We start from the raw sequence: 27,740 nt of genomic DNA, 5'->3' as shown, positions 1-27,740 counted from the left end.
CAGAAAACAAAAGAAAAGGTTTGTTATGATCATTTTCGATATTATTTGGTTTGAATTATGTTTAAATAATATTTTATAAATAGTAAAACCAGCTTTTCGCATTGATGGCAATGTTCGCTTTTTTGACACGAAAAACACGCGTAATAATTAAGTTATGTCAATGAATATAACAGTCCCGTGAGATGCATACCTATAATAAACGCATTGAAATGGTTGATTATAACAAATTGAATCAAAATAGATCAATAACTGCGTTTTTCTATAAGTATTTACGTAAAATAATGGATTGTTTGAATTGGGTACGAACTTAAAATTTTAATAATCTTGTTCGTACCACTTTTCGAGATTTTGCAAAGATGTAAAATAATGAAGGATTATGACAAAAATGATGTTTTATATGTATTTTATTTGTAAAAATATATAATTTGGTATGTTTTGTTATTTTTTTTAGTGTGTCTGGCTGTGATAAAGGTGTAAGAGTATCCAGGTGCCTTCTGCAAGGATGTGGGACTCTGCTGCAACTCCATCATAAGACATAACCAAGCAATTAAAAAAAATCCAGTACATTGACAAATGAAATTGTCGTTGAAATATTCAACCGATAAAAATGATGCAAATCAGAAGATATGGAAAGTTGTTTTCTTGACGATTTTCAGACTATGAATATTATAGAGAATGACTTGAAACATGCAGAACAAAATTCCGCCTCATCATGCTGTAATCAATTATCCACCATGTAGTTGCCATCATTCCTCCTGATATTCTTCTTGTTCCTAGACAAATAAATTCCTTTTATACCCAAGAACAGTCAAACAATTGAATTCCCTCCCTCCCCAAAATGCCATATACCCGGTACATGAGGCAGCCACAGTAGAAGTTTTCAAAATCCTTACTCCAGTGGCTGTCATGGTACCACTTATCCATCTGGAGACACTTACAATGTAAATAATTTTGAATTAACACCCAACTGAGCACCTTTGTACAGTTTTTTACCCCTTAACCTTTATGCCACCCTCTATTTAGAAGGAGTGCTGTATCAGAAGAAGACTACATAACTGTAAAATGGTAACAACTGGTACCCTGGGTGTGTTGTAAAAAAAGAAGGCAATGAAATGAAAGTGAATTTCATGACAGCATGTAGACAAAAAGGAGTGTTTGTTTTGTCAGTGCGAGCAGATATCCAAAGTGTAAAATTTGAGTTAATTATAGACTGGATGGTTCCTGATTGTTTGAAGAGTGAAATTGGAAGACAATGGCCGGCTGTTTTCCAAACATGAGAAATATCAAGCATCATACGAACTGTACAAAAAGGACCTACTTTGAGAAATTGTGTATAGTTTAAATGAATTGAAATGTTTTATTGAATTTTCCCTTTTGTACACACTTGACATTATTGCAGTTAGTTTGTTGAATGTGGTAAGACTTAGTTAAGTTATTAAAGATTTTTATACTTTCAACGAATATATTGTGGTGTTATGCTCCTCTACAAAAAAATATATAAAATTGGCATTTTTTAAATCAAAATTAGGGTACTATATCAATTTCTGATCAACAAATCAATGCTTTTATTGAAATCTACAGGAAAAATGCCATCAGTATGCAAAATTTCAATATGATACCATGTATAGAAAAAATTATACAGAAAAAAGAATCCAAATTTTATAGAAAGCGGGTCCGCGAAACGACACAAAATGTGAACGCTTTTAATAGGCATAATTTTCCCCAAAATGGCATTTTTTCCGAAGATTCAAATTACCATAACTTTGGATGTAGTAGAGATAAATTAATAATTCAAACTGATCTGAGCAGTATTAAATGAGATCTTTAATATTCACAATAAGCTTGTATTGTTGTCTCAAATAATGAGATTTATGCGTACCTATGTTTAGATATGTTGTGTATTCAGAAAAGATCCACGATGATCTGTATTCAGGTGTTAGAATATGATAAGCTATTATGCCTCAAAGTGTGAGATGTATGTGTAGTATTGTATAGATGTGAAGTGTATTCAGAAAAGATCCACGGTGATCTGTATTTAAACGTTTCAGATATGATACGCTGTTATCTCAAAGTGTGAGATGTATGTGTATCATTATATAGATGTGTAGTTTATTCAGAAAAGATCCATGGTGATCTGTAGTCGGAGGAAAGATCCACGGTGATCTGTTGTCAGAGAAAAGATCCACGGTGATCTGTTATCAGATGTTCAAATATGATACGCTGTTGTCTCGGAGTATGAGATTAATGTGTATCAATGTATAGATGTGATTTGTATTCAGAAAAGATCCACGGTGATCTGTATCCAGATGTTTCAAATTTGATGCGCTGTTGTCTTAGAGCGTGAGATTTTTGTGTATCTATGTATAGATGTGATGTGTATTTATTTAGGAATCACATTGATTTGTTTTAAGGCCAGAATTTTTTAATAAAATGATTTTCGGACCCGCCGACTCCAATTTTTGACGAAACAAAAAAAAAATCTTGATTTTTTTCGGATGCCGAAAGGGGGCTTTTAAACACGAAACGCTTGCCGGGTTTTAGAAAAAGTTCAAATAATTTATAAATCATCATATTAAACCCAGTTTTAATTACCCACATTAATACGTGAACATCCTTCATCATATACATGTGCTGGAATTTACCAAAAGCTACGCCATCATTGTTTGTTCAAGAACGCTACAACGCTTTCATCAACAAAGTCTGCTAATTTCCCAATAATTATGTTACATTCAAATTAAATCCTGAATGGAATCAATTTGTAAGTAAATATTGTATTATTTCTTTACAATTTTATAAAATTGATAGTATTAAAATGACTAAACATTATTATGAAAGCAATAAGAAAAGAACGATTATAATTTAACAGGTGCTCGAAATGCAAAACCCATTTACGCCTATCACTTTTAAACCTTCCATATTTTACGCACAAATACGGTCATATTTTAGAGAATAAAATTTTATGTGTTGTTTAATGCAGTTGTAGTGAAGATTTTGTGCATATAATTTGTGTTTTTTCGTTTTTTTCAATGGGTACGAAACTTCGGTTTTGTTCCGAACTGGTTCGTACCAAAAAAAGTTCAAAAATCGCAAAATCAACAGTTTTTAAAACGCTTTCAAGCCATGAATGTCCAAATTAAATAGTCAAGTTTATGTGGTTTTTTTTTCGGATTAACGGCTCCTGTGTGACATTGAACTATCAATTATGTTATCCTGGGATAAACTGTCACGAAGATCAATAATTATAACGATTATTAGCCATATAATTAGGGACGCTATTTCCTTAATCAATACCATGACAAAAACACATGTTAACTTGTTTCAACAGACATTTGTGAGCATTTATGTTTAACTGTTCCATTAATATAATGTTCTGGGACGGATATATTTTAATTAAGAAACCAACTATTTCTGAAATCAAAAGTAGGTCTTTTACTCGATGTACTATATTTCGGATATGTTAAAATTCGGACATATAAAGATAGTCATATTTATGTGTTGATTTGTTGTATATAGTATAGTATCTGTAAAAAATATGTTTTGTGTTATTTCAGATGATGTATATTTGTGTGATTCTAGGTTTTAATAAATAATTCTGAAACATGTATGCAGCATACTGTTACATTATTGTTAACTTTATTATATTATATCTGGTAATCTGGTTTATCAAGTGGAAAAAATGTTATTATCCCCCGCCAGAGGCGGAGGGATATTGTTTTGGCGTTGTCCGTCCGTCCGTCCCGCTGTCCGTCCGTCCGTCCGGCACTTTTGTGTCCGGAGCAATATCTTGGAAGTTCTTTGGTGGATTTCATTTAAACTTGGTATGAGTATATATATGCACAAGAGGATGATGCACGCCAAATGGCATTGTACACCATCTGTTAAAAACAGACTTATGGCCCTTTGTATCTTGAAAAAATGCTTTTTAGTGTCCGGAGCCATATCTTGGAAGTTCTTTGGCGGATTTCATTGAAACTTGGTATGAGTATATATATGCATAAGAGGATGATGCACGCCAAATGGCATTGTACACCATCTGTTAAAAACAGACTTATGGCCCTTTGTATCTTGAAAAAAATGCTTTTTACTATAGGCACTTTTGTGTCCGGAGCCATATCTTGGAAGTGCTTTGGCGGATTTCATTTAAACTTGGTATGAGTATATATATATATGCATAAGAGGATGATGCACGCCAAATGGCATTGTACACCATCTGTTAAAACAGACTTATGGCCCTTTGTATCTTGAAAAAATGCTTTTTACTATAGGCATTTTTGTGTCCGGAGCCATATCTTGGAAGCGTCCAATTTGCACCCATCCTCAAACAAAACATATGTTGCGGGGGATACCTTGGGCCTTTCAGGCCCTCTTGTTTATATAAAAATAAAGCTTATTAAGACTTATGAAGGTACTAATTGTTATTTATGTATTAAAATACTTCTCAAAGTAATAAAAATATAGTCAATGCCATTATTCATTAATGTAGTAAGGTTCCTTAAATGATTGTCCTTATTAATAAAGTTGTAATTTCCCTCGGTTTTCACACAGCAATAAAGTGGCAACAACTTTTTATGGGCCAGTGAAACCCCTGAAAAGCGTTTTGTTATGCTATTTGTATTTGTCTGCGGTATTGATTTTTACTGGACAATATAAAACTGTTACATGTTTCTTTTAAACCTCAATAACTTATTTGTTGTTTGTTGAGATATAGTATTTTTAATGCAAAATATGGATTCCTTGCACAAGACCTACAGTTTGATTATGATCATTTTGCACATCAACAAGTTAAAAAAAATCACTGTCAGGTTACTTAGTAAAAAAAACTTCATACCATAACATTTTTAAAATGAGTGCATATTTGGTCACCCATCTTTTTTTTTATTCCGTCCTCCTACCCGACACTTTTAGAAAAAAAATCCGAAAATTATTTTATAAAAAATTCTGGCCTAAGATATGCAAATATGTTTGTTTTTTTAATGAGCATACTGGATGTGAGCCCATTTATACATTAACATGTATCGGAGTAAATATACATGGTTATTTAATACAAAACATAAAAATCATAATAAGAAAATGAATTTGAGGATATTACGATTTGTTTTGTTTGTTTAGGCAGTCAATAATATGATATGTTCTCGCTTCATATGTATGTATTATGAAACAATTATGTTATGAAAAGCGTTATATATATATAATACATGTTTATTGTTTCAGCATAGTGGGCATAGCAGTGTATGGGACGATATTGGTGAATTGAGTGCACATCATAGCTTGGGACACGCGGCTCAGAAGATATCAGACATAGCCAGAGCAGCAAAATCCAAGAATACAAACAAAACGTATGACCTATATTTTGAAAAATTCCAAAAATGGTGCAGCGAACATGGTTTTATTTCGTTTCCGGCAAAAGACGCATGTGTGTGTGTTTTTCTTAGTGATTTAGTGGACAAACAAGTTTCGAGTGCGGTTGTAGACGCGTATTTCTACGGCATAAGTTGGAAGCATAATTTGTTATTACAGCAAAATCCTTGTAATAATAAGCTTGTAAAATTAACATTTGAAGGATGCAAGCGAATTTTGGCCAAGCCAGTGACAAAGAAAGAACCATTAACTGTGGATATGTTAAATAAAGTCATTGATTTTCACCGTAAAGACGGTCAGGAATTAAGTGTGAAAAATATGAGATTATGTTTGATGTGTATTCTTGGATTTTCAGGTTTTTTCAGATTTGATGAGTTGTCGAGGTTAAAAATGAAACATCTTTCTCTTCATGATTCTCATGTTTCTATTTTTATAGAACATAGCAAATGTGATCAATTAAAATCTGGTAATAGTGTAATTGTGTCAAAAACAGATAACAGGCTATGTCCGGTATCTTGGTTAAAGAAATATATTGCCGCCGCGGGTCTCACATTGAATTCAAACGAATATCTTTTTACAAAAGTTAGATTTTTGACAAATAAAGGAAATTATGTTTTGTGCTATACAGATTGTCCTTTATCATATAAAAGGACAAGGGTGATATTTTTAGAAGCGTTTCTGAGCATAGGGGAAGATAAGTCTCGGTTTGGACTTCACAGTCTGCGGAGCGGGGGAGCCTCCGCTGCTGCTAATAGCGGAAAAATCACTGATGGTAAATTGTTAGCCAAGCACGGTCGTTGGAAATCAGAAGCATCGGTTGATGGATATGTGCATTTCAGTGTAGAAAATAAATTAACAGTATCAAAAAGTTTAGGGATGTGATAATTTTCTTTTCATGTATGGCTAACATGCGATTTACATACTTTAAGTTTCTTCTTTGTTTATTCGATAAAAGCGGACCGCCTTCTACATTTGGTGTTTGTTGTCATGTTTGTTGTTATTTGTTTGCTAGTAAGCAAAGAATTTATTTATTTTCGGACGAACGAAGTGAGGGAGAAAATAATTGCTATTCTTTTCCTCACAGTTCAATAAACATGCATGTGTTTTACTATTGCACAGGATTTTTGTGAGTTTTGGCGGGTATAGCGTCATTCGAGGTCCGCTTACTGGAGAGAACGCACGTTGTGGTTCATTATATTTGTAACAATACTTATAATGCTCATGTTTAGTTTTAGAATATTAGTATTATTTCATGTTTAAATGTGCATTTTTCATTTAGAATTATGCTGTTTGATTGGTGTGTTTTCTGACATTGTATTTTTCTCGTCTACTAGTATGGGTGAGGCCCAACACTCGGCAACATGACATTTTGACAAACGGGCACAGGTTTCCAGAGCCTTTTCCTTAGACATTCGAAAAGGGTTTTTATCTCTGGTTTTTCCTGGGCGAGTTGTGTTGCATTTTATACACATTCTAGTTTAATAAATATATGTGTATTTTGGAGTTTATGTAGAGTTTATGTTTTGTTTGTGTAACAATAATATGTTTTACATAGTTAAGAACGCTTTTTTCTGTACCTGGGTTTTTGAATTGGCAAGAACTATAATTTGTTAATACACTTGTCTACTTATATAAATCCTGTTGGTAAAACGGCTACAATAAAAGCGGACCGCCTTCTACATTTGGTGTTTGTTGTAATGTTTGTTGTAAGCAAAGAATTTATTTATTTTCGGACGAACGAAGTGATATATATCCTAAAACCATTTAATAACAAGATATGTTTGTGAAACACTATGTCCCCCACATATATTTGACCTTTGACCTTGAAGGATGAAAATTGATATATTTATATATATATATATATATAAATCATATATATTTATATATCACTTAACATTTTTACATACATATATATATAATTTTTAGTTTCATCAATGAATGTGGTACAACATAATGAAATATTGTTTTGCACGTGTTTTTTAAACACTGCATGTTAGTTGCCAAAAGTGTAACTGACATTGATTTGTGTGCTTTGTTGGTCGCATTGGTGTTAACTGCATTTTTTTGCGAACGATTTATCACTTATTGTGTTGTTTTTTACACAAAATCACACACCAGGGACACGAGGGAAGTCCGTTTTTTAGTCACTCGCCAAATTTAATTCCACGTTCATCCAATTCAGTCAACCACTCCCATAGCCATTTATTCTTTACATCTTATACTGGATCACCCCAATCCACCCACCCCCGATTATCTAATCATATTAACATTAATAATAAAGATGACCTTTTGATGCCCTGTAAAACCTGAATTTAAGCACAAACCGGAAAACTTTCACCCATGTACTAAGATTGGACTATAAATGTGATTTCTAGAGTGTTAGCAGGATTTACTATAGCCATGTAAGCTAAAATGCCCCGGCCTCTGGCGGCAATGTTTGTCAACCAGCCAGAACCATTTTACAACTCATCCAAGATATCATTTAGACAACTATTCTGACCAAGTTTCATGAAAATCACACAATAAATGTGGCCTCTAGAGTGTTTACAAGGTTTTACTATAGCCATATAAAGAAAAATGCCCCGCCCCCTGAAGGCCTTGTTTTCAACCAATCAGAACTATTTTATAACTCATCCAAGATATCATTACCAAGTTTCATGAAGATTGGACAATAAATGTGCTTCCTAGAGCGTTTACAGAGTTTTACTGTAGCCATATAAGGAAAAATGCCCAATTCCCTGGCGACAATGTTTTTCAACCAACCAGAACCATTTTAGAACTCGTCCAAGATATTATTGAGACAAATATTCTGACCAAGTATCATGAAGATCATACAATAAATGTGGCATCTAAAATGCCATATTTTTTTAATCAAGTCAGTTATATGTAACATAGACCATTGTTTTTATGCGGAATAAAAAACATTAATTTCTACCAATTACCCATAACCATTACAATAATCTTTCTTCAATTTCAAAACAAACAACTTGTTTTTACAATAGAGATTTTTAAAATTAATGTATCTATATGACATGCACCTTTATTATTGCTCTTTGTCGTATTATGTAAAAACTTACTTGTAACTCATTTTTGATACCATCGTCATAGTCTCTATTGCTGGTATAATAAATAATACAAAATGATAATGATCAAAATGTGATATGAATATTTTGTTCATTTTTTTGCCCTTCTTCCATCATTAACAGTTATATATAGCATCAACAATTAATATTAAAACAGAGAACATAGTCATTCAAGAAACATTTCGGTAAATTTACGTAACAAGAGAGACCACGGCTTTGAAAATCCATTGGCAAGATACTGGGAAGTTTCTGCTGAAGTAAATGTTAAAGGAACAGTTGACTGAATGAAAATCTAAAAATCTAAAAAGTTTTTCGGCGTAGCTGTATTAAGCCAGCTTTTCACCTTACCTGACCTGTGTAAGTGTCCAATAAAATTCAAATAAAATTTCCCGCGGCTAGGTACGAATGAATACACTTCATTTATTCCATTGGCTGATTTGAGTATACCACCAGAACATTGGAAACATCCGCGTCTTTGTAACACTGTTTTACTGCATGAAACAATTTTATCTCTAATGAAAAGGCTTATTAGATAGAACAGTTTTACACTCAATTCTCGACATCAATACAGTTTGTGCGTGCATCTTTTATTTTCAGAGGATTGCCAGGGCAAAAGCGTTTATACTTAAAGGCTATGTTCTCATATTTAGAACTTACTTCCATATTCCTGTCAACATGTTAACATGTAACAAGGGACAAAATTGTCACAAAACCAGGTTTTCATTGTGAAAAAAAATGTGATAAAGGGAGACAACTCAAACTGAACTTTTGAAATGAACAAACAAAATTAACCCCCTTTGTAAGTTTGTTTTAAAATAAATCTATTTTTAGTCGTGGCGACCTTGACATTGGAGATATTGACGTGATTCTTTCGTGCGACACACCGTCCCATGATGGTGAACAAATGTGCCAAATGATTTTAAAATCTCATAATGAATGACATAGTTATAGCCCAGACAAGCTCATTTATGGCTATTTTTTACCTTTGAACTCAAAGTGTGACCTTGACCTTGGAGATATTGACGTAATTTTTTTGCGCGACACACCGTCTAATGATGGTTAACAAATGTGCCAAATGATTTTAAAATCTCACAATGAACGACAAAGTTATGGCCCGGACAAGCTTGTTCCGCCCGCCCGCCAGCCCGCCAGCCAGCCCACCAGCCAGCCAGCCAGCCAGCCAGCCAGCCCGCCCGCATTCGCCAATCTAATAACCAGTTTTTTCCTTCGGAAAACCTGGTTAAAAATATAAAGAGCAGTGGAAGCGAGGCCTCACTTTAATGCATTGCATTTCAACCCGCGAGGTATCGGGTCAATTCGCGGCCAGTGTGTGAATGTCAGAGTTTAAATACAGGTCATCACCGGAGTTCGCGGCCAGTAAAATAATCGTTATTTATAATAAAGACGCTATCCTTGAACTAGGTGACCTGGAATTTTCTTTAGACCAGAAATATGTTAAATGAAGATATGTTAAATGAAGATATTCAGCAATATAATTATGGTATGTCAATAATAGATTCTTAATGTGTTTTCAACAATACAATGATAAATATTATTTTTGATTAATTTAACAATAATTATTCCACCATATTGACTAATGTATTAAGCATGAGCGCGATGATTCTCGATACTGTTAATAATCAAATCAAATAGCAATGCCCGACAAACCACTAAAACAGGTTTGTTTGAAGAACGCGCCTATAAATACGGATACTTCCTGTGTGGCCGGTTGACTCATATGTTTTAATTTCACTTCCATTCTTCTTTTGGTTTTCTGTTTTGTATCTATAGGTTTATGACCAGCAATATGTAATAATGTAAAATAAGCCGCGAAAACTCCGCGTAACATCCCGTGATGCAGCTAAGAACTGCACAGAAAAAGACATTCGCTATTCTTGATCTCATTCATTGAACTATCAACGCCGTATATCTTTTTTAAAGATATTTCTTGTTTAGAATAAGTACACATAAATCACACAAGAAGTGGTGAAATATTGCAAACCATCCTATATCAATCAGAAATTCAGAAATATGTATCAAGGGAGCTTGGTATTCTGAGAGCAAGTAAATGCCCTGATGTTAATGTTATTTCTGCTTGGCTAGACGTTTATTTATGCTCTTGTTTTAATTAAGCTTGGTATTCTGAGAGCAAGTAAATGCCCTGATGTTAATGTTATTTCTGCTTGGCTAGACGTTTATTTATGCTCTTGATTTAATTAATGTCATCATTACATCATTACTATTTACGAGACTGAACAACCTTTTCATTCGGAAGATAAGCTCAAAGTTATATCTTTGTATTTTTGTTTTGTTACTATTCATTATACTGTAATGATCGCTTCATTTTCATTCAATCAGAAAGGAACAATTCGTTGTTTTTGTTGCTGTGTTGTTGTTTTATCCTTATTCAAATTATTAAAATAATTTCAAATAATATGCAACAAAGTTTACAGATTAATATAAAACTACTCTTACTTGACCCCCTATCTTGCCGCCAAAAATCGCAACAAACAAAGTTTAACAATATTAAATCCCTAAAAAAACTCAACAGTCTTCAGCAAGAAACAAGACAATTACTTATCTTTTAAAACAATTTAAAGTAACGTACCCCATTAATTAATACATTGAAGAAGTATGTTATCTCAAAATCAAATATGAAGAGATTCACTTTGTGAAAAACAGGTAACTGACTATGCAAAAAATATGCAATAAATGTTAGGAATTTTTTGTATTTATTTGAATTAATTGCATATATGAATCAAGTTGTGGAACTTAGATAATTTAATCAAAACCTTGTTCTCATCCACGTTTTTAATGGAATTGTTAACAGATTTTGGCATTTTTTCAAATGTCATTAGATATTATTGCTATCAAATTAATTTTTATAGTAAAAAAAAGCTGATGTCTACGGTATTTAAACCAGTGTTGTCTTGATCTATAAGCCGATGCACTACCACTGCGCCATGCTTACTTTTATCTTCCAAAGCAAAACTTAATATCTATAGCAGAGGGGGTAATCATGTGATAGTTAATATGGCGACGTCCATGCCGAGACAGTTATTTTTCGCCATTTTATACCCTTTATCACTTTTGTTTAATATTTTAATAACCCACAATTTCCAGCCATATCAGTAAAAAGGTGATTAGCGTTTATTTCGTATAAAAATACGCGTCATATCTTGACTTTAATCCCCACAAATTTTCTTAGTGAAACTGTAATTTGGTCATCGCGCTCTTGATCAGATTTGCAAAATTTATTTGGTAATTTCATGTTCAGAAGCAATAAAATGGGTTTTCAAACCATGATCAGATATTGAGAATGCTATTCCAAAATCTTTAAAACTTCATCAATGATATGGGCACATGATTGCAAGTAGGAAATGGTGATTTGATTTTAAGCTCGTCTGATTGCTCAGGTGAGCTTTTCTGACCGGTCTTTGTCCGTCGTATGTCCGTCCGTCTGTCCGTAAACATTTGCTCGTAAACACTCTAGAGGCCACATTTCTTTTCCCATCTTCAGGAAACTTGGTCAGAAGCTTTATCCCAATGAAATCTTGGCCGAGTGAGAAACTGGGTTGTGCCGGGTCAAAAACTAGGTCACTAGGTCAAAAAAAAGAAAAACCTGGTAAACACTGTAGAAGTCACATTTTATGTTCAATCTTCATGTAACTTTGTCAAAATGTTTGTTTTAATGATATCTTGATTGAGTTCAAAAGTGGTTCCTGTGTGTTGCAAAACATGGCCGCCAGTGGGCGGGGCAGTTTTCCTTATTTGGCTATAGAGAAACCCTGTAAACACTCTAGAAGTCACAATTTTTGCCCAATCATCATGAAAGTTGGTCAAAACATTGGTTTTATTGATTTCTTGGACAAGTTTGAAAATGGTCCAGATCGGTGAAAAAACATGGCCGCCAGGGGGCGGGGCAGTTTTCTCTATATGTATATAGTGAAAACATGGGAACACTTTAGAAGTCACATTTTTGGTCCAATGTTCATGAAATTTGATCAGAACATGTGTTTTTTGGATATGACAGTTGAGTTAGAAAATGGTTCGGATCGGTAAAAAAGCATGGCCGCTGAGGGAGGGGGTCATTTTCCTTATATTTATATAGTAATAACAGCTTTTGAACGCTTATCATGTCAAGGGAAGTAACTGCAAATGAAAAATTATGTTGAATTGACAGAGTTGTCTCCCTTTTTAAAATATTTGTTTTAAGCACAAGAAGATTAAGTGGAATTAATTATAAATGATAGTTTTACATTCTGGAAGATACATGTAGCAAACTTTTGAATATGTTTTTTATTGTTTGATGATTCTGTACAGTATGGCATTCTTTTGTCAAACAATTAAAGCAAGACTATACGATTTTTATATGTGTTAAATTGTAATATATTGATAAATACATGTTACAATAACACAAAATAGGCAAGATATTGAAGACGAATTTCATAAAATGCAGCAAATACAAATTAGCGCCCCGAGCTGATGGTGACAAAGATATTTCGTACATATTTTCCTACAATAACCGAAGAATTCGTCTTTTTATTAGGATCGGAGTAAGTGTTCGTGTGTCGAATGAATAGACATCGCTGCAGGAATTTAAAAACAACCATTAAACTAAAATAAGATTCACATCGTACATGCATGATAAACATTCTGGCGAATTCGACTGTACAGACATTTTCGATTTCAGAATTAAATATCTCGCTTATTTCGCATTTTTCGACACATGTTCTTCTTAAGTTTTATTTTAAATTATATTGAAATGTATGACCATGTTAATACTAGAGGTCACATTATTTTCCGATCATCATGAAACTTGGTCTGAATATTTGTCCCAATGATATCTTGGAAAATGGCTGCTGGGAGGGGGGCAGTTTTCTTATTATGCCCCCCCCCCCTTTCGAAGAAGAGGGGTTATATTGTTTTGCTCATGTCGGTCCGTCCGTCCACCAGATGGTTTCCGGATGATAACTCAAGAGCGCTTATGCCAAGGATCATGAAACTTTATAGGTACATTGATCATGACTCGCAGATGACCCATATTGATTTTCAGGTCACTAGGTGAAAGGTCAAGGTCACGATGACCCGAAATAGTAAAATGGTTTCCCGATGATAACTCAAGAACGCTTATGCCTAGGATCATGAAACTTCATAGATACATTGATCATGACTCGCAGATGACCCCTATTGATTTTCAGGTCACTAGATCAAAAGTCACGGTGACCCAAAGCAGTAAAATGGTTTCCGGATGATAACTCAAGAACGCTTATGCCTAGGATCATGAAACTTCATAGATACATTGATCATGACTCGCAGATGACCCCTATTGATTTTCAGGTCACTAGGTCAAAGGTCAAGGTCACGATGACCCGAAATAGTAAAATGGTTTCTGGATGATAACTCAAGAACACATAGGCCTAGGAGCATGAAACTTCATAGGTACATTGATCATGACTCGCAGATGAACCCTATTGATTTTCACTAGGTCAAAGGTCAAGGTAACGGTGACCTGAAATAGTAAAATGGTCTCCAGATGATAACTCAAGAACGCTTATGCCTAGGATCATGAAACTGCATAGGTACATTGATCATGACTCGAAGATGACCCCTATTGCTTTTCAGGTCACTAGGTCAAAGGTCACGGTGACCTGAAATAGTAAAATGGTTTCTGGATGATAACTCAAGAACGCTTATGCCTAGGATCATGAAACTTCATAAGTACAATGATCATGACTCGCAGATGACCCCTATTGATTTTCAGGTCACTAGGTCAAAGGTCAAGGTCATGGTGACCTGAAATAGTAAAATGGTTTCTGGATGATAACTCAAGAACGCTTATGCCTAGGATCATGAAACTTCATAGATACATTGATCATGACTCGCAGATGACCCCTATTGATTTTCAGGTCACTAGGTCAAAGGTGAAGGTCACAGTGCCAAAAAACATATTCACACAATAGCTGTCAAGGTCACGGTGACTCAACTTAGAAAAATGGTTTCCGGATGATAACTCAAGAATGCTTACGCCTAGGATCATGAAACTTCATAGGTACATTGATCATGACTCTCAGATGAAATAATGATGAAACTTGACCAGGATGTTTGTCTGGACAATATCTAGGTCAAGTTTGACATTTGGTAAAGATTGAATGAACCGACTCCTCTCAGGTGAGCGAACTAGGGCCATCTTAGCCCTCTTGTTTTTTAAACAAACCAGTTTTCAGCTATCTCCATATATAGACCCTAACTTCAATTACCTACATAATGAAGTAATAATGATAATGTTTACCACGACTTTTCAAAGACAAGGCAAGCTATTTAACTAGCCATAGGGTTTGTGTTAAGACTCAATCTTTATATTATCTAGGTCATCTTTGTATCTATGGAAAGTTTTCTAAAAACTAGTTCACGAGGTCAAATCTAAGAAAAGCCTTGTTACCACTGACAAAACCGCACTTATTGTTCTCTTTTGGTGAAACTTGGTTGGAATATTTATCTTTGACAATATCTTTACAAAGCTTTAATCTCGGTCAAGTAATGTCAAAAACTAGGCTACCGCAGGTGGTATTAATCTTAGGTACGGAAATATGAAGAACAGGGCCCGTTTTCACTGAATGGTACTTCACATTGCAAATATTCAGTTTGATATTGTTCTTTCATAACCTGGGACTGGTGTCCACATATAGCCATGATAATTGTGGTTCACTCACCTGTAGTCTCCCTTTTTGAATAGCAGATTGAATGATACTATAAACTTTCACTAACATTATCAAATATCCACTGTCTTATCGGTAGATACAGCTACAGTAAAATAAATCTGTATGACCTTATATCTTATCACAATGTGTAATCATGTACATAGTCATGTGCAAAAGGAAAGTGTAGTTTCATTTTATGATAAAAATACTCGCCTCGCAACTTGATAAAGCAGATAACACACTGGTTCAAAGGACAGCAATTTGTGAACTGGTATTCACTACAATGGCATCCAATTTTGAGAGTTCAATAGTTAAAGGATCTGATTTGTTCTTTGACTTGCTTTGTTTTATATGTCAGGAAAATGACAGAAACACAGAGGCTGATTTCTATTGCGCAAAGTGTTCAAAGTTTTACTGTTGCAAATGTGTTGACCACCATAATAATCTTTTCAAAAAACACTCAACATTGGGAAAAGACAAGATCAACACTTGGCCAGATGTAAAAGCAACTGTGGACTTACAAGAGCAATGTCAGGAACACAAGGGTGAGAAATTGACAGCATTCTGTGAGGACCATGAGCAACTGCTATGTCATTTCTGCCATATCTACAGACACAGGTAAGTACCAGCACTATATTTATCAATTGTAAGCGCATTACACAAATAATAGTGGTTCTTATCATGATTAAAATTTTATATGGTGGGCTATTTGGCTTTGATTAGATGTTGTTAAAATAAACATTCTGACCCAGTTTCACCTGTATTAATAGTAATATATTTGAACTAATCAAACATATTACCAAGATAAACAATATGACAAAGTTGCATCAAGATAAAGTCATTAATGGGAATTCTATTATGGTAACACGGTTTTTCTAGGATTGGACCAAGTAACCAACTTTGTGTACATAGTAACCCAGATTTGAAAATAAACATTCTGATCGATTCTAAGATTGAGTCATAAATGTGGCTACTAGATTGGTAACAAGGTTTCCTAACATTTGACCTGGTGACCTTGTTTTTGGTGATCTTGTTCACAAGATTTAACGCAAGCCGTATTAGGAAAACTTTCCATCTTATTCCAGTTCCCACCTCCTGGCAACCAGTTTTTAGTACTGGAACAAGTTTGAACTTGGACCATTAGAACAACAGTTTTTATGATAATTGTGGGAAAAAAACAATTTGAGTGTTCACAAGGTTACAGTTTAGCCATATAAGGACTCCCCCCTCCCCCGTGGTGGCCATGTTTTCAATATTTCAACATTATCAAACTCCAACCATTTGTGAATTCAGCTTAGATATCAATAGAGCAAATGTTTGGAGCACAATTCATGAAAATTTGACTACAATAAGACTTTGAGAGTGTTTACAAAGTTTTTTTATAGCCATGTAAGAGAAAACTGTCCACCACATGGCAGCCATGTTTTTAAATTGACCAAAACGATTTTCAAACTTGGCTGAGATATACCGGTAATTAAAACAAATGTTCTGGGCAAGTTCCATGATGCTTGGGTGAAAAATATGACTTCTAGACTTCTAAGGAAAACTGCCCCTCCCCTTGCGGCCATGTTTTGGACCAGACCACTTTTGAACTCAGCGAATGTATCGTACGGATTAATATTCTGAGCAAGTTTTATAAAGATTGAACAAAAAAATGTGACTTTTAGATTGATCGAAGGCGTTTGCTTCAATTTGACCAAATTATGTAGTTTTTGGATCTATATGCTCAGGTTTCAAACTCATATATTGTTGATACATATGTTGTAACCAAGTATCATGAACATTGAGCAACAAATGTGGCTTCTAAGGTGTTCACATGGTAAATGTTGATGACGACGCTGTACTATGAATAACGGACAAAAGGCAATCACAGACACTCATAACTAGCATGTTGTGCTCAGTTGAGCTAAAAATATATGGCCTCTACAGTGTTAACAAGCTAAAAGGTGACACCAAACATTGCTGTCAGATGACACCTTATGCCGAACATAGACTGGCCACAATAGCTTACCTTGAGCACTTAGTGCTAAGGTGAGCTAAAAACCTTTGGAATCAGTGATAAAATAACAAAACAATTTCGGTCTGTTTAATCATAGTTTCTGTACATAAGATAATTGTTGGTTCATCAAGAGTAAATCCAGGTGATGTTTATTCCATACTAGAAGATCTTAAAATTGTGTTTGTTTGCAGAAATTGCATCCATGTGGTCCTTACCACAGATAAAGTGAAGGCCCTTCAACAGAAAGGAGAGTTCAAGCAGTTGTCAGCAATTCTAGATACATTACATGGGCAGTTTATTCAGAAAGCACATGACTTTGAGGAAAGTTTAGAATTCCTTGAGAAATCACACAAGCAAATTAACAAAGACATAAAAACTTCACATAAGAAAATCACTGATCACTTGGTTCACCTGAAGGGAGAAACTATCAAAGAGCTGGATACATTACATTCTACATTTAAGTCATCTATTCAGAATGATATCACAAATTGCAATGAGTCCGTACAAACAATGAAATGTGTTAAAGAAGATATGCAGAAAATAAACGGCAAAAGTGAAATCCTCCATTTAATCACATACATAAAATGCCTGGACCTTGCCAACAAGGCAGACTCTACTTTACAAGAAAAGATAGCAAACAACATAACATTCACTTTCCAACCTGATTCAACCATTAACCAAACTATGTCAATTATGTCTGGATTAGGACAAATAAATGTAAAGCAACAAACTGGAAGAGGCATTACAACAGATGAAAAACCCACACAAGCTGAGCCTGAAGCTCAGAAACCTTCATCCAGTTCATCCAAACAACCTGACAAGGTAAATCCAACAAGTGTTGTGAATGATCCAGACCAGATGGGTCCTGTATGCATTCCATCAAAGAAGCCTGAAGCTGGAAACCTGTCAAGTGATGACAAGAAGTCATTTCCAGTATCCAGTTCATTCAGTTTGCCTGACCACAGAATTGAAGAGGGTGCAGTTAATAAGCCAAACCAAGTGTCAAGCCCAAACAAAGTCATTAAAATTAAGACCGAATATTCAGTAAAGATGAAGAGTGATCAAGAAACATGCTGTATATCAGGTATCTGTGAGACAACTGCTGGAGAACTCATTATCACAGACTGGGAAAACAAAAAAGTGAAGCTTCTGGATCAGACCTACAAGGTGGTGACCCACTGTGACTTGCCTGATACACCATTGTCCATATGTAGCATTGACTCCGTTCAAGTGGCTGTCACTCTGCATAACAAACAGGTCCACATCATCAAAGTAACCAAACTGAGAAAATGGCATTTGGTACATGACAAGATTCTAATGCTCCAACATGCATGCCAAGGTATTGCACATCACAAGGGCAGACTGTACATAACATCAAATACAGCACTGTACCACTACACTGTGGATGGAACTCAAATGATGAAGATGTATGAAAATAATTCTGATGGAAGGCCAGGTAATGCTTTTACTGCAGGATTGTAGGAAAAATTAATACCAATTAAAAACCATCATGATACTGGTTTCACTGACTTTCTATGTTGCAAATCTGTATCCATAAAAAAGCTACCAAGAAATATCTTTAACAAGAGGGCCAAGATGGCCCTAGTTCGCTCACCTGAGAGGAGTCGGTTCATTCAATCTTTACCAAACGTCAAACTTGACCTAGATATTGTCCTGACAAACATCCTGGTCAAGTTTCATCATTATTAAACCAAAACTCTGACATATGGAGTGATTTTGTTTTTGTAAGATTTGACCTGGTGACCTATATTTTGAGTTGACCCACCCCCCCTTACCAAACATCAAACTTTGCTTACAAAAATAAATATTATGACCAAGATTCATAAAATCTGAAACAAAATTGTGACCTCTAGAGTGTTTACAAGGATTTTGTATAATATAATGAAAATTTGGACAATCTAAAGGCAATAATTATGGCATTAATTATGTGATATATATAAAACCAATATTTTCACCAAGTTTCCTGATGATTGGGCAAAAAATGTGACTTCTAGAATGTTCACAAGCTTTTTTTTACTATATAAATATGAGAAAACTGCCCCCCCCCCCGCCAGCCATGTTATTCAACTGACCGGAACCATTTTCAAACTCAACTCTCATATCAAGGAAACAAATGTTCTGACCAAATTTCATGAAAATTGGGCCAAAAATGTGACTTCTAGAGTGTTCACATGTTTTCACTTTATACATATAGAGAAAAATGACCCGCCCACTGGCGGCCATGTTTTTTCACCGATCTTGACCATTTTCAAACTCGTCCGAGATATCAATAAAACCAATTTTTGACCAACTTTCATGATGATTGGGCAAAAATTGTGACTTCTAGAGTGTTTACAAGGTTTCTCTATAGCCAAATAAGGAAAACTGCCCCCCCCCCCCCCCGGCAGCCATATTATTCAACTGACCGGAACCATTTTCAAACTCAACTCTCATATCAAGGAAACAAATGTTCTGACCAAATTTCATGAAAATTGGGAAAAAATGTGACTTCTAGAGTGTTCACATGTTTTCACTATATACATATAGAGAAAAATGCCCCGCCCACTGGCGGCCATGTTTTTTCACCGATCTGGACCATTTTCAAGCTCGTCCGAGATATCAATAAAACCAATGTTTTGACCAACTTTCATGATGATTGGGCAAAAATTGTGACTTCTAGAGTGTTTACAAGGTTTCTCTATAGCCAAATAAGGAAAACTGCCCCCTCCCCCGGCAGCCATGTTATTCAACTGACCGGAACCATTTTCGAACTTAACTCTCATATCAAGGAAACAAATGATCTGACCAAATTTCATGAAAATTGGGCCAAAAATGTGACTTCTAGAGTGTTCACATGTTTTCACTATATACATATAAAGAAAAATGCCCCGCCCACTGGCGGCCATGTTTTTTCACCGGTCTGGACCATTTTCGAACTCGTCCAAGATATCAATAAAACCAATGTTTTGACCAACTTTCATGATGATTGGGCAAAAATTGTGACTTCTAGAGTGTTTACAGGGTTTCTCTATAGCCAAATAAGGATAACTGCCCCCCCCCCCCCCTGGCAGCAATGTTATTCAACTGACCGGAACAATTTTCGAACTCAACTCTGATATCAAGGAAACAAATGTTCTGACCAAATTTCATGAAAATTGGGCAAAAAATGTGAATTCTAGAGTGTTCACATGTTTTCACTATATACATAAAGAGGAAAATGCCCCGCCCACTGGCGGCCATGTTTTTTCACCGATCTGGACCATTTTCGAACTCGTCCGAGATATCAATAAAACCAATGTTTTGACCAACTTTCATGATGATTGGGCAAACATTGTGACTTCTAGAGTGTTTACAAGGTTTCTCTATAGCCAAATTAGGAAAACTGCCTCGCCCACTGGTGGCCATGTTTTTCAACGGACCGGAACCACTTTTGAACTCAACCAACATATCATTAAGACAAACATTTTGACAAAGTTACATGAAAATTGGGCATGAAATGTGACTTTTACAGTGTTTACAAGTTTTTTTCTTTTTTTTGACCTAGTGACCTAGTTTTTGACCCGGCATGACCCAGTTTCGAACTCGACCGAGATTTTATTGGGACAAAGCTTCTGACCAAGTTTCATGAAGATCGGACAATAAATGTGGCCTCTAGAGTGTAGAGTGTTTACGAACAAATGTGGACTGACGACGGACAAAGACCGGTCACAAAAGCTCACCTGAGCAATCAGGTGAGCTAAAAAGATATTCTGCAAATATCCTGACTTTGAAAACAAGGTTGACAATTTACGTTTTAAAAATATTCAATTGAAAATAAGGTTTTATTAATTGCTGTTGTTTTTACTTTTTACTTGCAAATCCCACACATGAAATATTTGTTTATGAAGTGCACATATATTCAAACTACACAATAAATTATACTACATAAGATCACATCATATATGTCCTCACATGGCTTATTATCAATTTATTTCTTCGCCATCAAAATATATGGTATGTTTATATTTCATCTAGACACATTTTTCTTTTGACACATTTAAATCACACTTTAAGAACCGTTTCATGCAACAATGGGTATTATTGTGAATGTGACAAGAGTAGCTCATGCCTAGCCAGCCCAATTGCCCAGTCTACCCAGCAGCTATGCTGTGCACTATAATATCATGCAAGATTTTGTGGTCTTGTTAGGTATTTCCTGACCAGACTGTGCAGATGCCCAGGCTTGGCTGGAGCTACGCTGGCCGCACATGGCATAAGACCAATTTTTGCATGGCGTGGGTCTTTAAAAAGCTTATTGCGTCTTGTTAATGGAACATCTAACCAAGATACTTTTTGAGAAAGCCAGCCTGTGTTATTTATAGCAAACTTGCAAATTTTATAGGTAAAGCCTAATCTGGCTTTAAGGAATGATTTCCAGTCAGGCTGACACATGTGTTTGTAAGATAAACAATTTCCCTCTTATCGTGACACCATACTATTTCATTAGTTTTTTTCCTGATAATTCAAGATAGTGGCATTTACAGATGGGTTTTCATTCATTTCTTTGCCTAAAATTGTTGTTATTTTACATATTGAAAGCTGTGTTATCAACATAAGGCCTTTATCGATAGTGCATTTTGTTACCCCTGACAATTTACTGAAAGAACCCTGGCCCTGAAATTCCGTGAGATGGAATTTAATGCATAAATGTAACTGGGCAAAAATTTGTGTTTGTGTCATTTGAACATGCAGAGAGAAGTCTGTATTTCCCTGCACAGAACAGTGTTACATCCCATTAGCTGTACAAAGACACTGAGATTATTAAAGGCCACTGTTTGATATCTATCAAATCAGCCAATGTAATATTTGGATTTATTCATTTAGATCAACTGGGGGAAATTTCCCCAACATTTTATAGGCTGTTGATAAAGGCCATTTAAAGTGAAAAGCTGGGTTAAACAGCTACACCAAAAATGTATAGTGCACATGTGTACAGCCAGTCAAGCAAAATGGTCTAAGTGGCTGCTGTATACTGAGGTAGATCAGGTACATGAATCATTATAGGAAAGATTATAATAATAAAATTTGCCATCAATTATCAAATGTTAGCAATTTGCAAGGCAGAATATCGGCATCTGAAAAGGAATGTTTCCACGCAATACATCCCCTAAATAATAGCGGTTTCATTTTGAATGCAAACAAAAGCTCTACCTAGAAAGGGCACTTCCTGCTGATCACCTAATATAATGCCAAAAAGACATAATTGACGTTGAATATATGTGGATGTTATATATTACATATAAACTAAAAGATGAACATTTATAAATCAAAACACGAAATATGACTAAACAAAGCAATTAGAATTTTGAATATTTACCAAGCTACATACATAGGACATTTTACCATTTTACAGCACAATACTTCCCTTCTGACACGAGGTATTTAGGGGTTTAGGTACCTAGAAAGGAAGGGAGAAGCAAGGAAACAAGAAAGAAAAAGAAGAAAGAAAGAAAGAAAGAACAAGAAAAAGAAAGACAGAAAGAAAAAAAAGAAAGAAGAGAGAGAGAGAGAGAGAGGAGAGAGAGTAGAGAGAGCGAGAGAGAGCGAGAGAGAAGAGAGCGGAGAGAGCTCGAAGAGAGCGAGAAGGGAGAGCTCCTCGGCGAGCTATCTCTCTCTCTCATTTCTCTCTCGATCAGAGCGCTCTCTAGTGCTCTCTCTCTCTCCTATCTCTCTCAGCTCTCTTCTCTCTCTCTCCTCTCTCTCTCTCTCTCTATCTCTCTCCTCTCACAGGCACAGTCCTACAGTAAATCCAGATGGGAGACAGCAGGATATATGTGGAAAACAAAGCCAGTAATTAATCCTCGATGAATTGCACTACATTGCCCAATTTTTAAACTTCTGCAAAATACAATGTATGTTGATCACCCTGTTGAATTATATGTGTATTTTAAAAACTTCTGGTCCTTAGAGCCACCTGGGAAGTATCATAAGCTTCTATATAAATGTCTTGCGAAAATTAGGTGGTGCCAATGATGAACAGCCATGCAGCTGCTAACCTTTTCCAGGGATGGCACTGTGATCTCCACACTCACTGACCCTGCACTAGAGTGGGGAAATATATTTAACCTGCTTGTCCCACATAGCTTCATGTGACAGAGTTAGGCCTGTGATGGTGCTTGTTAAAACGTCATTATAATCTAATCAACCATGTTTATTTTACATTCATATCAACAGTTACATCGTGTGCAGTGAGTCCAGATGGAGACAGGATATATGTGGCCAACATGGTTAGTGACCAGCTGGTCACACTGTCCAAGGATGGTAAAGTGATCTCCACATTCACTGACCCTGCAATCAACTGGGATCTCTTACATGTTCCTGGCCTACATGTAACAGACTCAGGACAAGTTCTGGTAAGTGGGTACTATTCCAAAACAATCATCCAGGTGGACAGGGATGGGAGACAGAAACTGGCAGATGTGGTTACACAGGAGGATGGCTTGAGCTTACCAATAGCTGTTTACTACAGTAAAAAAACAAGAGTCCTCATTGTGGGAATGTCTGTGTGCGATGAAATAAGAATGTATGACTAAGTAAAGTGTGACAAGAGAAGTGTGGTATGCATAAAATAACATATATGCATACATTCAAGCGATACTTCTGTTAAGAAACAATGTCATATAAATGTACAATGTCTAATTTATCTGTTTAAATAAAATTATATTATAGCTAAACAATTTCATGTAATTTAATAATAAATTCAAGAAATAGGTAATCAATTTTTGTCACACATAAATAACTATTATTCATATTGTTATAATAGTATTCACTAAAAACACTTTAAAGTCACGGCATAAATTATCTGACAGTGTGGAGAACAGACATACTTAGTCAGAGATTCTCTTTCTTAATATGAAGAATATGATGTACTGATTCAAATTAAATTAAGGGAAAAAGATTAAGAATGAACAATAATAAATGAACAATAATAATATATGTACACATTTGCTTTACACAGTGGTTTTTTGCTTAAATGTTAGTAATGTGTTTTTTTTTATTTTTATTTCTGAACAATTCTGATTTATACTATAATAAATCTATTAATTACCATAATGTCTGTTTTGATTTATACTTTCAGCTTCTGTATTTGATTAAGATACCATTAAAACAACTTTATATAATGTTTATGTTATTTCTAAATGCTATTTTAACTTAACAAGCACAAAACATATTGATATATTAAATTCTGGTGTCACATTCGGATTTAATAACAATATAATCTGCTTTTCTAAGACAAAATTACATTTGAGGATCCTGAATGGTGGAGTTTAAGAAATACTGCAAAGGATGTGGTCAAACATAATTCAAACAATACAAGCCCGATTCATTAAAGTTATTAGAGTTATTGAAGTTGAAATAAATACTTAAATCCTTATATAGAAGAAAAATAAAGATAAAGATAAGATAATGTAAACAAGAGGGCCTGAAAGGCCCAAAGTCGCGCACCTGAGATAACAAGATATTATTGGGACAAATCTTCTGACCAAGTTTCACGAAGATCGGAAAATAAATGTGGCCTCTAGAGTGTTAACAAGGTTTTACTAAAGCCATATAAGGAAAAATGCCCCGCCCCCTGGCAGCCATGTTTTTCAACCAACCGGAATCATTTTTGAACTCTTCCAAGATATTATCGCGATGAATCTTCTGAACAAGTTTCATGAAGATCGGACAGTATATGTGGCCTCTAGAGTGTTAACAAGATTTTACTATAGCCATATAAGGAAAAATGCCCCGCCCCTTGGAAGCCATTTTTTTCAAGCAAAAATAATTATTTTTGAACTCATCCAAGATATCATTGAGACCAATCTTCTGACCAAATTTCATGAAGATTGGACAATAAATGTGGCCTCTAGAGTGTTAACAAGGTTTTACTATAGCCATATATAGCCATATAAGGAAAAATGCCCCGCCCCTCGTGGCCATGTTTTTTAAGCATTCAAAACCATTTTCGAACTTATCCAAGATATCATTGGGACAAATCTTCTGACAAAGTTTCATGATGATCGGAAAAAAAAGTGACCTCTAGAGTGTTAACAAGGTTTTACTATAGCCATATAAGGAAAATAGCCCCGCCCCCGTGGTGGCCATGTTTTTCAACCAACCGGCATCATTTTTGAACTTGTCCAAGATATTATTGGGATGAATCTTCTGACCGAGTTTCATGATGATCGGACTATAAATGTGGCCTCTAGAGTGTTAACAAGATTTTACTATAGCCTTATTTAGCCATATAAGGAAAAATGCCCCGATCCTTGGCGGCCATGTTTTTCAAGCAAACGTAACCATTTTCGAACTTATCCAAGAAATCATTAAGACAAATCTTCTGACCATATTTCATCAAGATTGGACAATAAATGTGGCCTCTAGAGTGTTAACAAGGTTTTACTAAAGCCATATAAGGAAAAATGCCCCACCCCCTGGTGGCCATGTTTTTCAACCAACCGGCATCATTTTTGAACTCGTCGAAGATATTATTATGATAAATCTTCTGACCAAGTTTCATGAAGATTGGACAATAAATGTGGCCTCTAGTGTTAACAAGATTTCACTATGGCCATATATAGCCATATAAGGAAAAATGCCCCGCCCCTTGGCAGCCATGTTTTTCAAGCAAAGGTTATCATTTTTGAACTCATCCAAGATATCAGTGGGCCAAATCTTCTGAGCAAGTTTCATGAAGATCGGAAAATAAATGTGGCCTCTAGAGTGTTAACAAGGTTTTACTATAGCCATATAAGAAAAAATGCCCCGCCCCCTGGCGGCCATGTTTTTCAACCAACCGGCATCATTTTCGAACTCTTCCAAGATATTATTGGGATGAATCTTCCGACCAAGTTTTATGAAGATCAGACAATAACTGTGACCTGTAGAGTGTTAACAAGATTTTACTATAGCCATATATAGCCATATAAGGAAAAATGCCCCGCCCCTTGGCAGCCATGTTTTTCAAGCAAACGTAACCATTTTCGAACTCATCCAATATATCATTGAAACCAATCTTCTGACCAAATTTCATGAAGATTGGACAATAAATGTGGCCTCTTTAGAGTTAACAAGGCAAATGTTGACGCCGCACAACGCACTACGCACAACGGACAAAAAGCGATCACAAAAGCTCACAATGAAAACGTTGTGCTCAGGTGAGCTAAAAAGCATTGGTAATTCGCAATTCATTGATCAATAAAACCATATAACCAGTATCACTTACAAATCTTTCTGTCATTATATGTTTAGAAAGTTTACTATATGCATTTTCTTCATTTGTATTTATTTTTTTGTATTTTTTATCATTTGTATATTAAACTTACATGTATTTAAAACGTGACATACTTACTTTTATACTGTATGTATTAAGACAATGTACTCATGTATAAGTCTAAATAAAATGTCTGTTCTATTCTATTCTATATAAATGTATCATGCATAAAATTCACTTTCTACAGAAAAAATTATCTTATGGTGACTATTTTAAATGGAAATAGTTCTTGTTGTGCTCGCTCCAAATTTGCCAATCATTAAAATCATCAAATATATTTGATCCAATGTAATGTTATCTTTTAATGTTAACCAAAATAAGTTTTCAAATCAAAGGGGAGATAACAATACATGTTTTTGAACTAAAATCAATAGAATATGTAATTCATGTCGATAACCTGAAGTGTTAGGTTGTAAATTTCTGAATCAAGATCAGTAAAGAATGTGCTTGTGAAAAAATATATTCACACTTTGTTTGATTCATTGTCTCAGCTGCTTCTTTTTCGACCTGGTGATAATAACCTTTGACAAAAAAGTATCCCTTGTTTGAAGGATTACCAAGGTTTTTCAAATGCAAGCTATAGTGCAATACCATTTGTCTTCTAATTATGAGACAATAGCCTTATTGGATTGGGGTATACTATTTTGTTGAGTTTTGCACATTATTGAGCTGGAATTGGTTTTAGCAAATTTTGATTCAAAAGTCAATGGAAACTGTAAAAACGAAAATAATTTCATATTAGGAATCCAAAAAATGAATTAATAATGACAAGATTGACTGTCAAAATAATAATAACTTTAGAAACTTATATCTGAATGTATCAAAAATAGCAAATGAAGAATGTCCACATGAATGGATGTCCTGATACCTTGTCAGCAGTGACCCATCATAATGGACCTGGGGAAACGCTTTTAATAATATCATCTTCATTCATTTATAATGAGTTATACATGTATCCATATTGGCATTAACCAAAAAGTTTATACACAAATAATTATATTTCCTTTAAACGGGAAAATATAATCATGTGAACATATCATTTTTATTCTTCATTTACAGTTGTAACCTTATACATGTACATGTGTAGGCATTACAGTAGGTCAAATATAAGTTATTATATAATACTGAGACTATAACTTTATATTATAGCCAGGGATCATATTTTTTTCGGTTTTGTCGGTCCTAGACCGATTGGGGTCATGAAAGACCGATTGAAAATCCCAAACAGTCGGTCCGATTCTGTTTGCTATTAAAATTCCCATGTCATGAAATCGATTACACAGTGTACATGCTAACACACCCTA

The 27,740-nt window shown here is 35.0% G+C and overlaps 2 protein-coding genes across 2 annotated transcripts in view; one reads left to right on the top strand and one right to left on the bottom strand.

Moving 5' to 3' along the window:
• The window catches only part of LOC127832267 (glutamate receptor-interacting protein 1-like), a 222,989-nt gene that overhangs the window by 178,598 nt on the left and 16,651 nt on the right, over positions 1–27,740 (bottom strand). The gene's annotated exons all lie outside the window — the stretch shown is intronic.
• On the top strand, positions 15,364–24,186 carry LOC127832271 (E3 ubiquitin-protein ligase TRIM56-like). Its single transcript, XM_052357656.1, has 3 exons — positions 15,364–15,760; positions 17,333–18,597; positions 23,355–24,186. Exons 1-3 carry the CDS (start codon positions 15,426–15,428, stop codon positions 23,711–23,713), a joined length of 1,959 nt encoding a protein of 652 aa, XP_052213616.1. The 5' UTR covers positions 15,364–15,425; the 3' UTR covers positions 23,714–24,186.

This window comes from Dreissena polymorpha, chromosome 5 (assembly GCF_020536995.1).
Source record: "Dreissena polymorpha isolate Duluth1 chromosome 5, UMN_Dpol_1.0, whole genome shotgun sequence".
In the NCBI taxonomy this organism is placed as follows: domain Eukaryota; kingdom Metazoa; phylum Mollusca; class Bivalvia; order Myida; family Dreissenidae; genus Dreissena; species Dreissena polymorpha.
The sequence above is the reverse complement of the archived record's forward strand: the minus strand, read 5'-3'. Positions and strand labels throughout refer to the sequence as shown.

Excerpts from the sequence above, each read along its gene's own strand:
- LOC127832271 (XM_052357656.1), top strand. The coding sequence starts at position 15,426 with ATGGCATCCAATTTTGAGAGTTCAATAGTTAAAGGATCTGATTTGTTC. Across the intron at positions 15,761-17,332 it reads TGCCATATCTACAGACACAG|AAATTGCATCCATGTGGTCC; the intron begins GTAAGTACCAGC and ends GTTTGTTTGCAG. Across the intron at positions 18,598-23,354 it reads TAATTCTGATGGAAGGCCAG|TTACATCGTGTGCAGTGAGT; the intron begins GTAATGCTTTTA and ends TCATATCAACAG.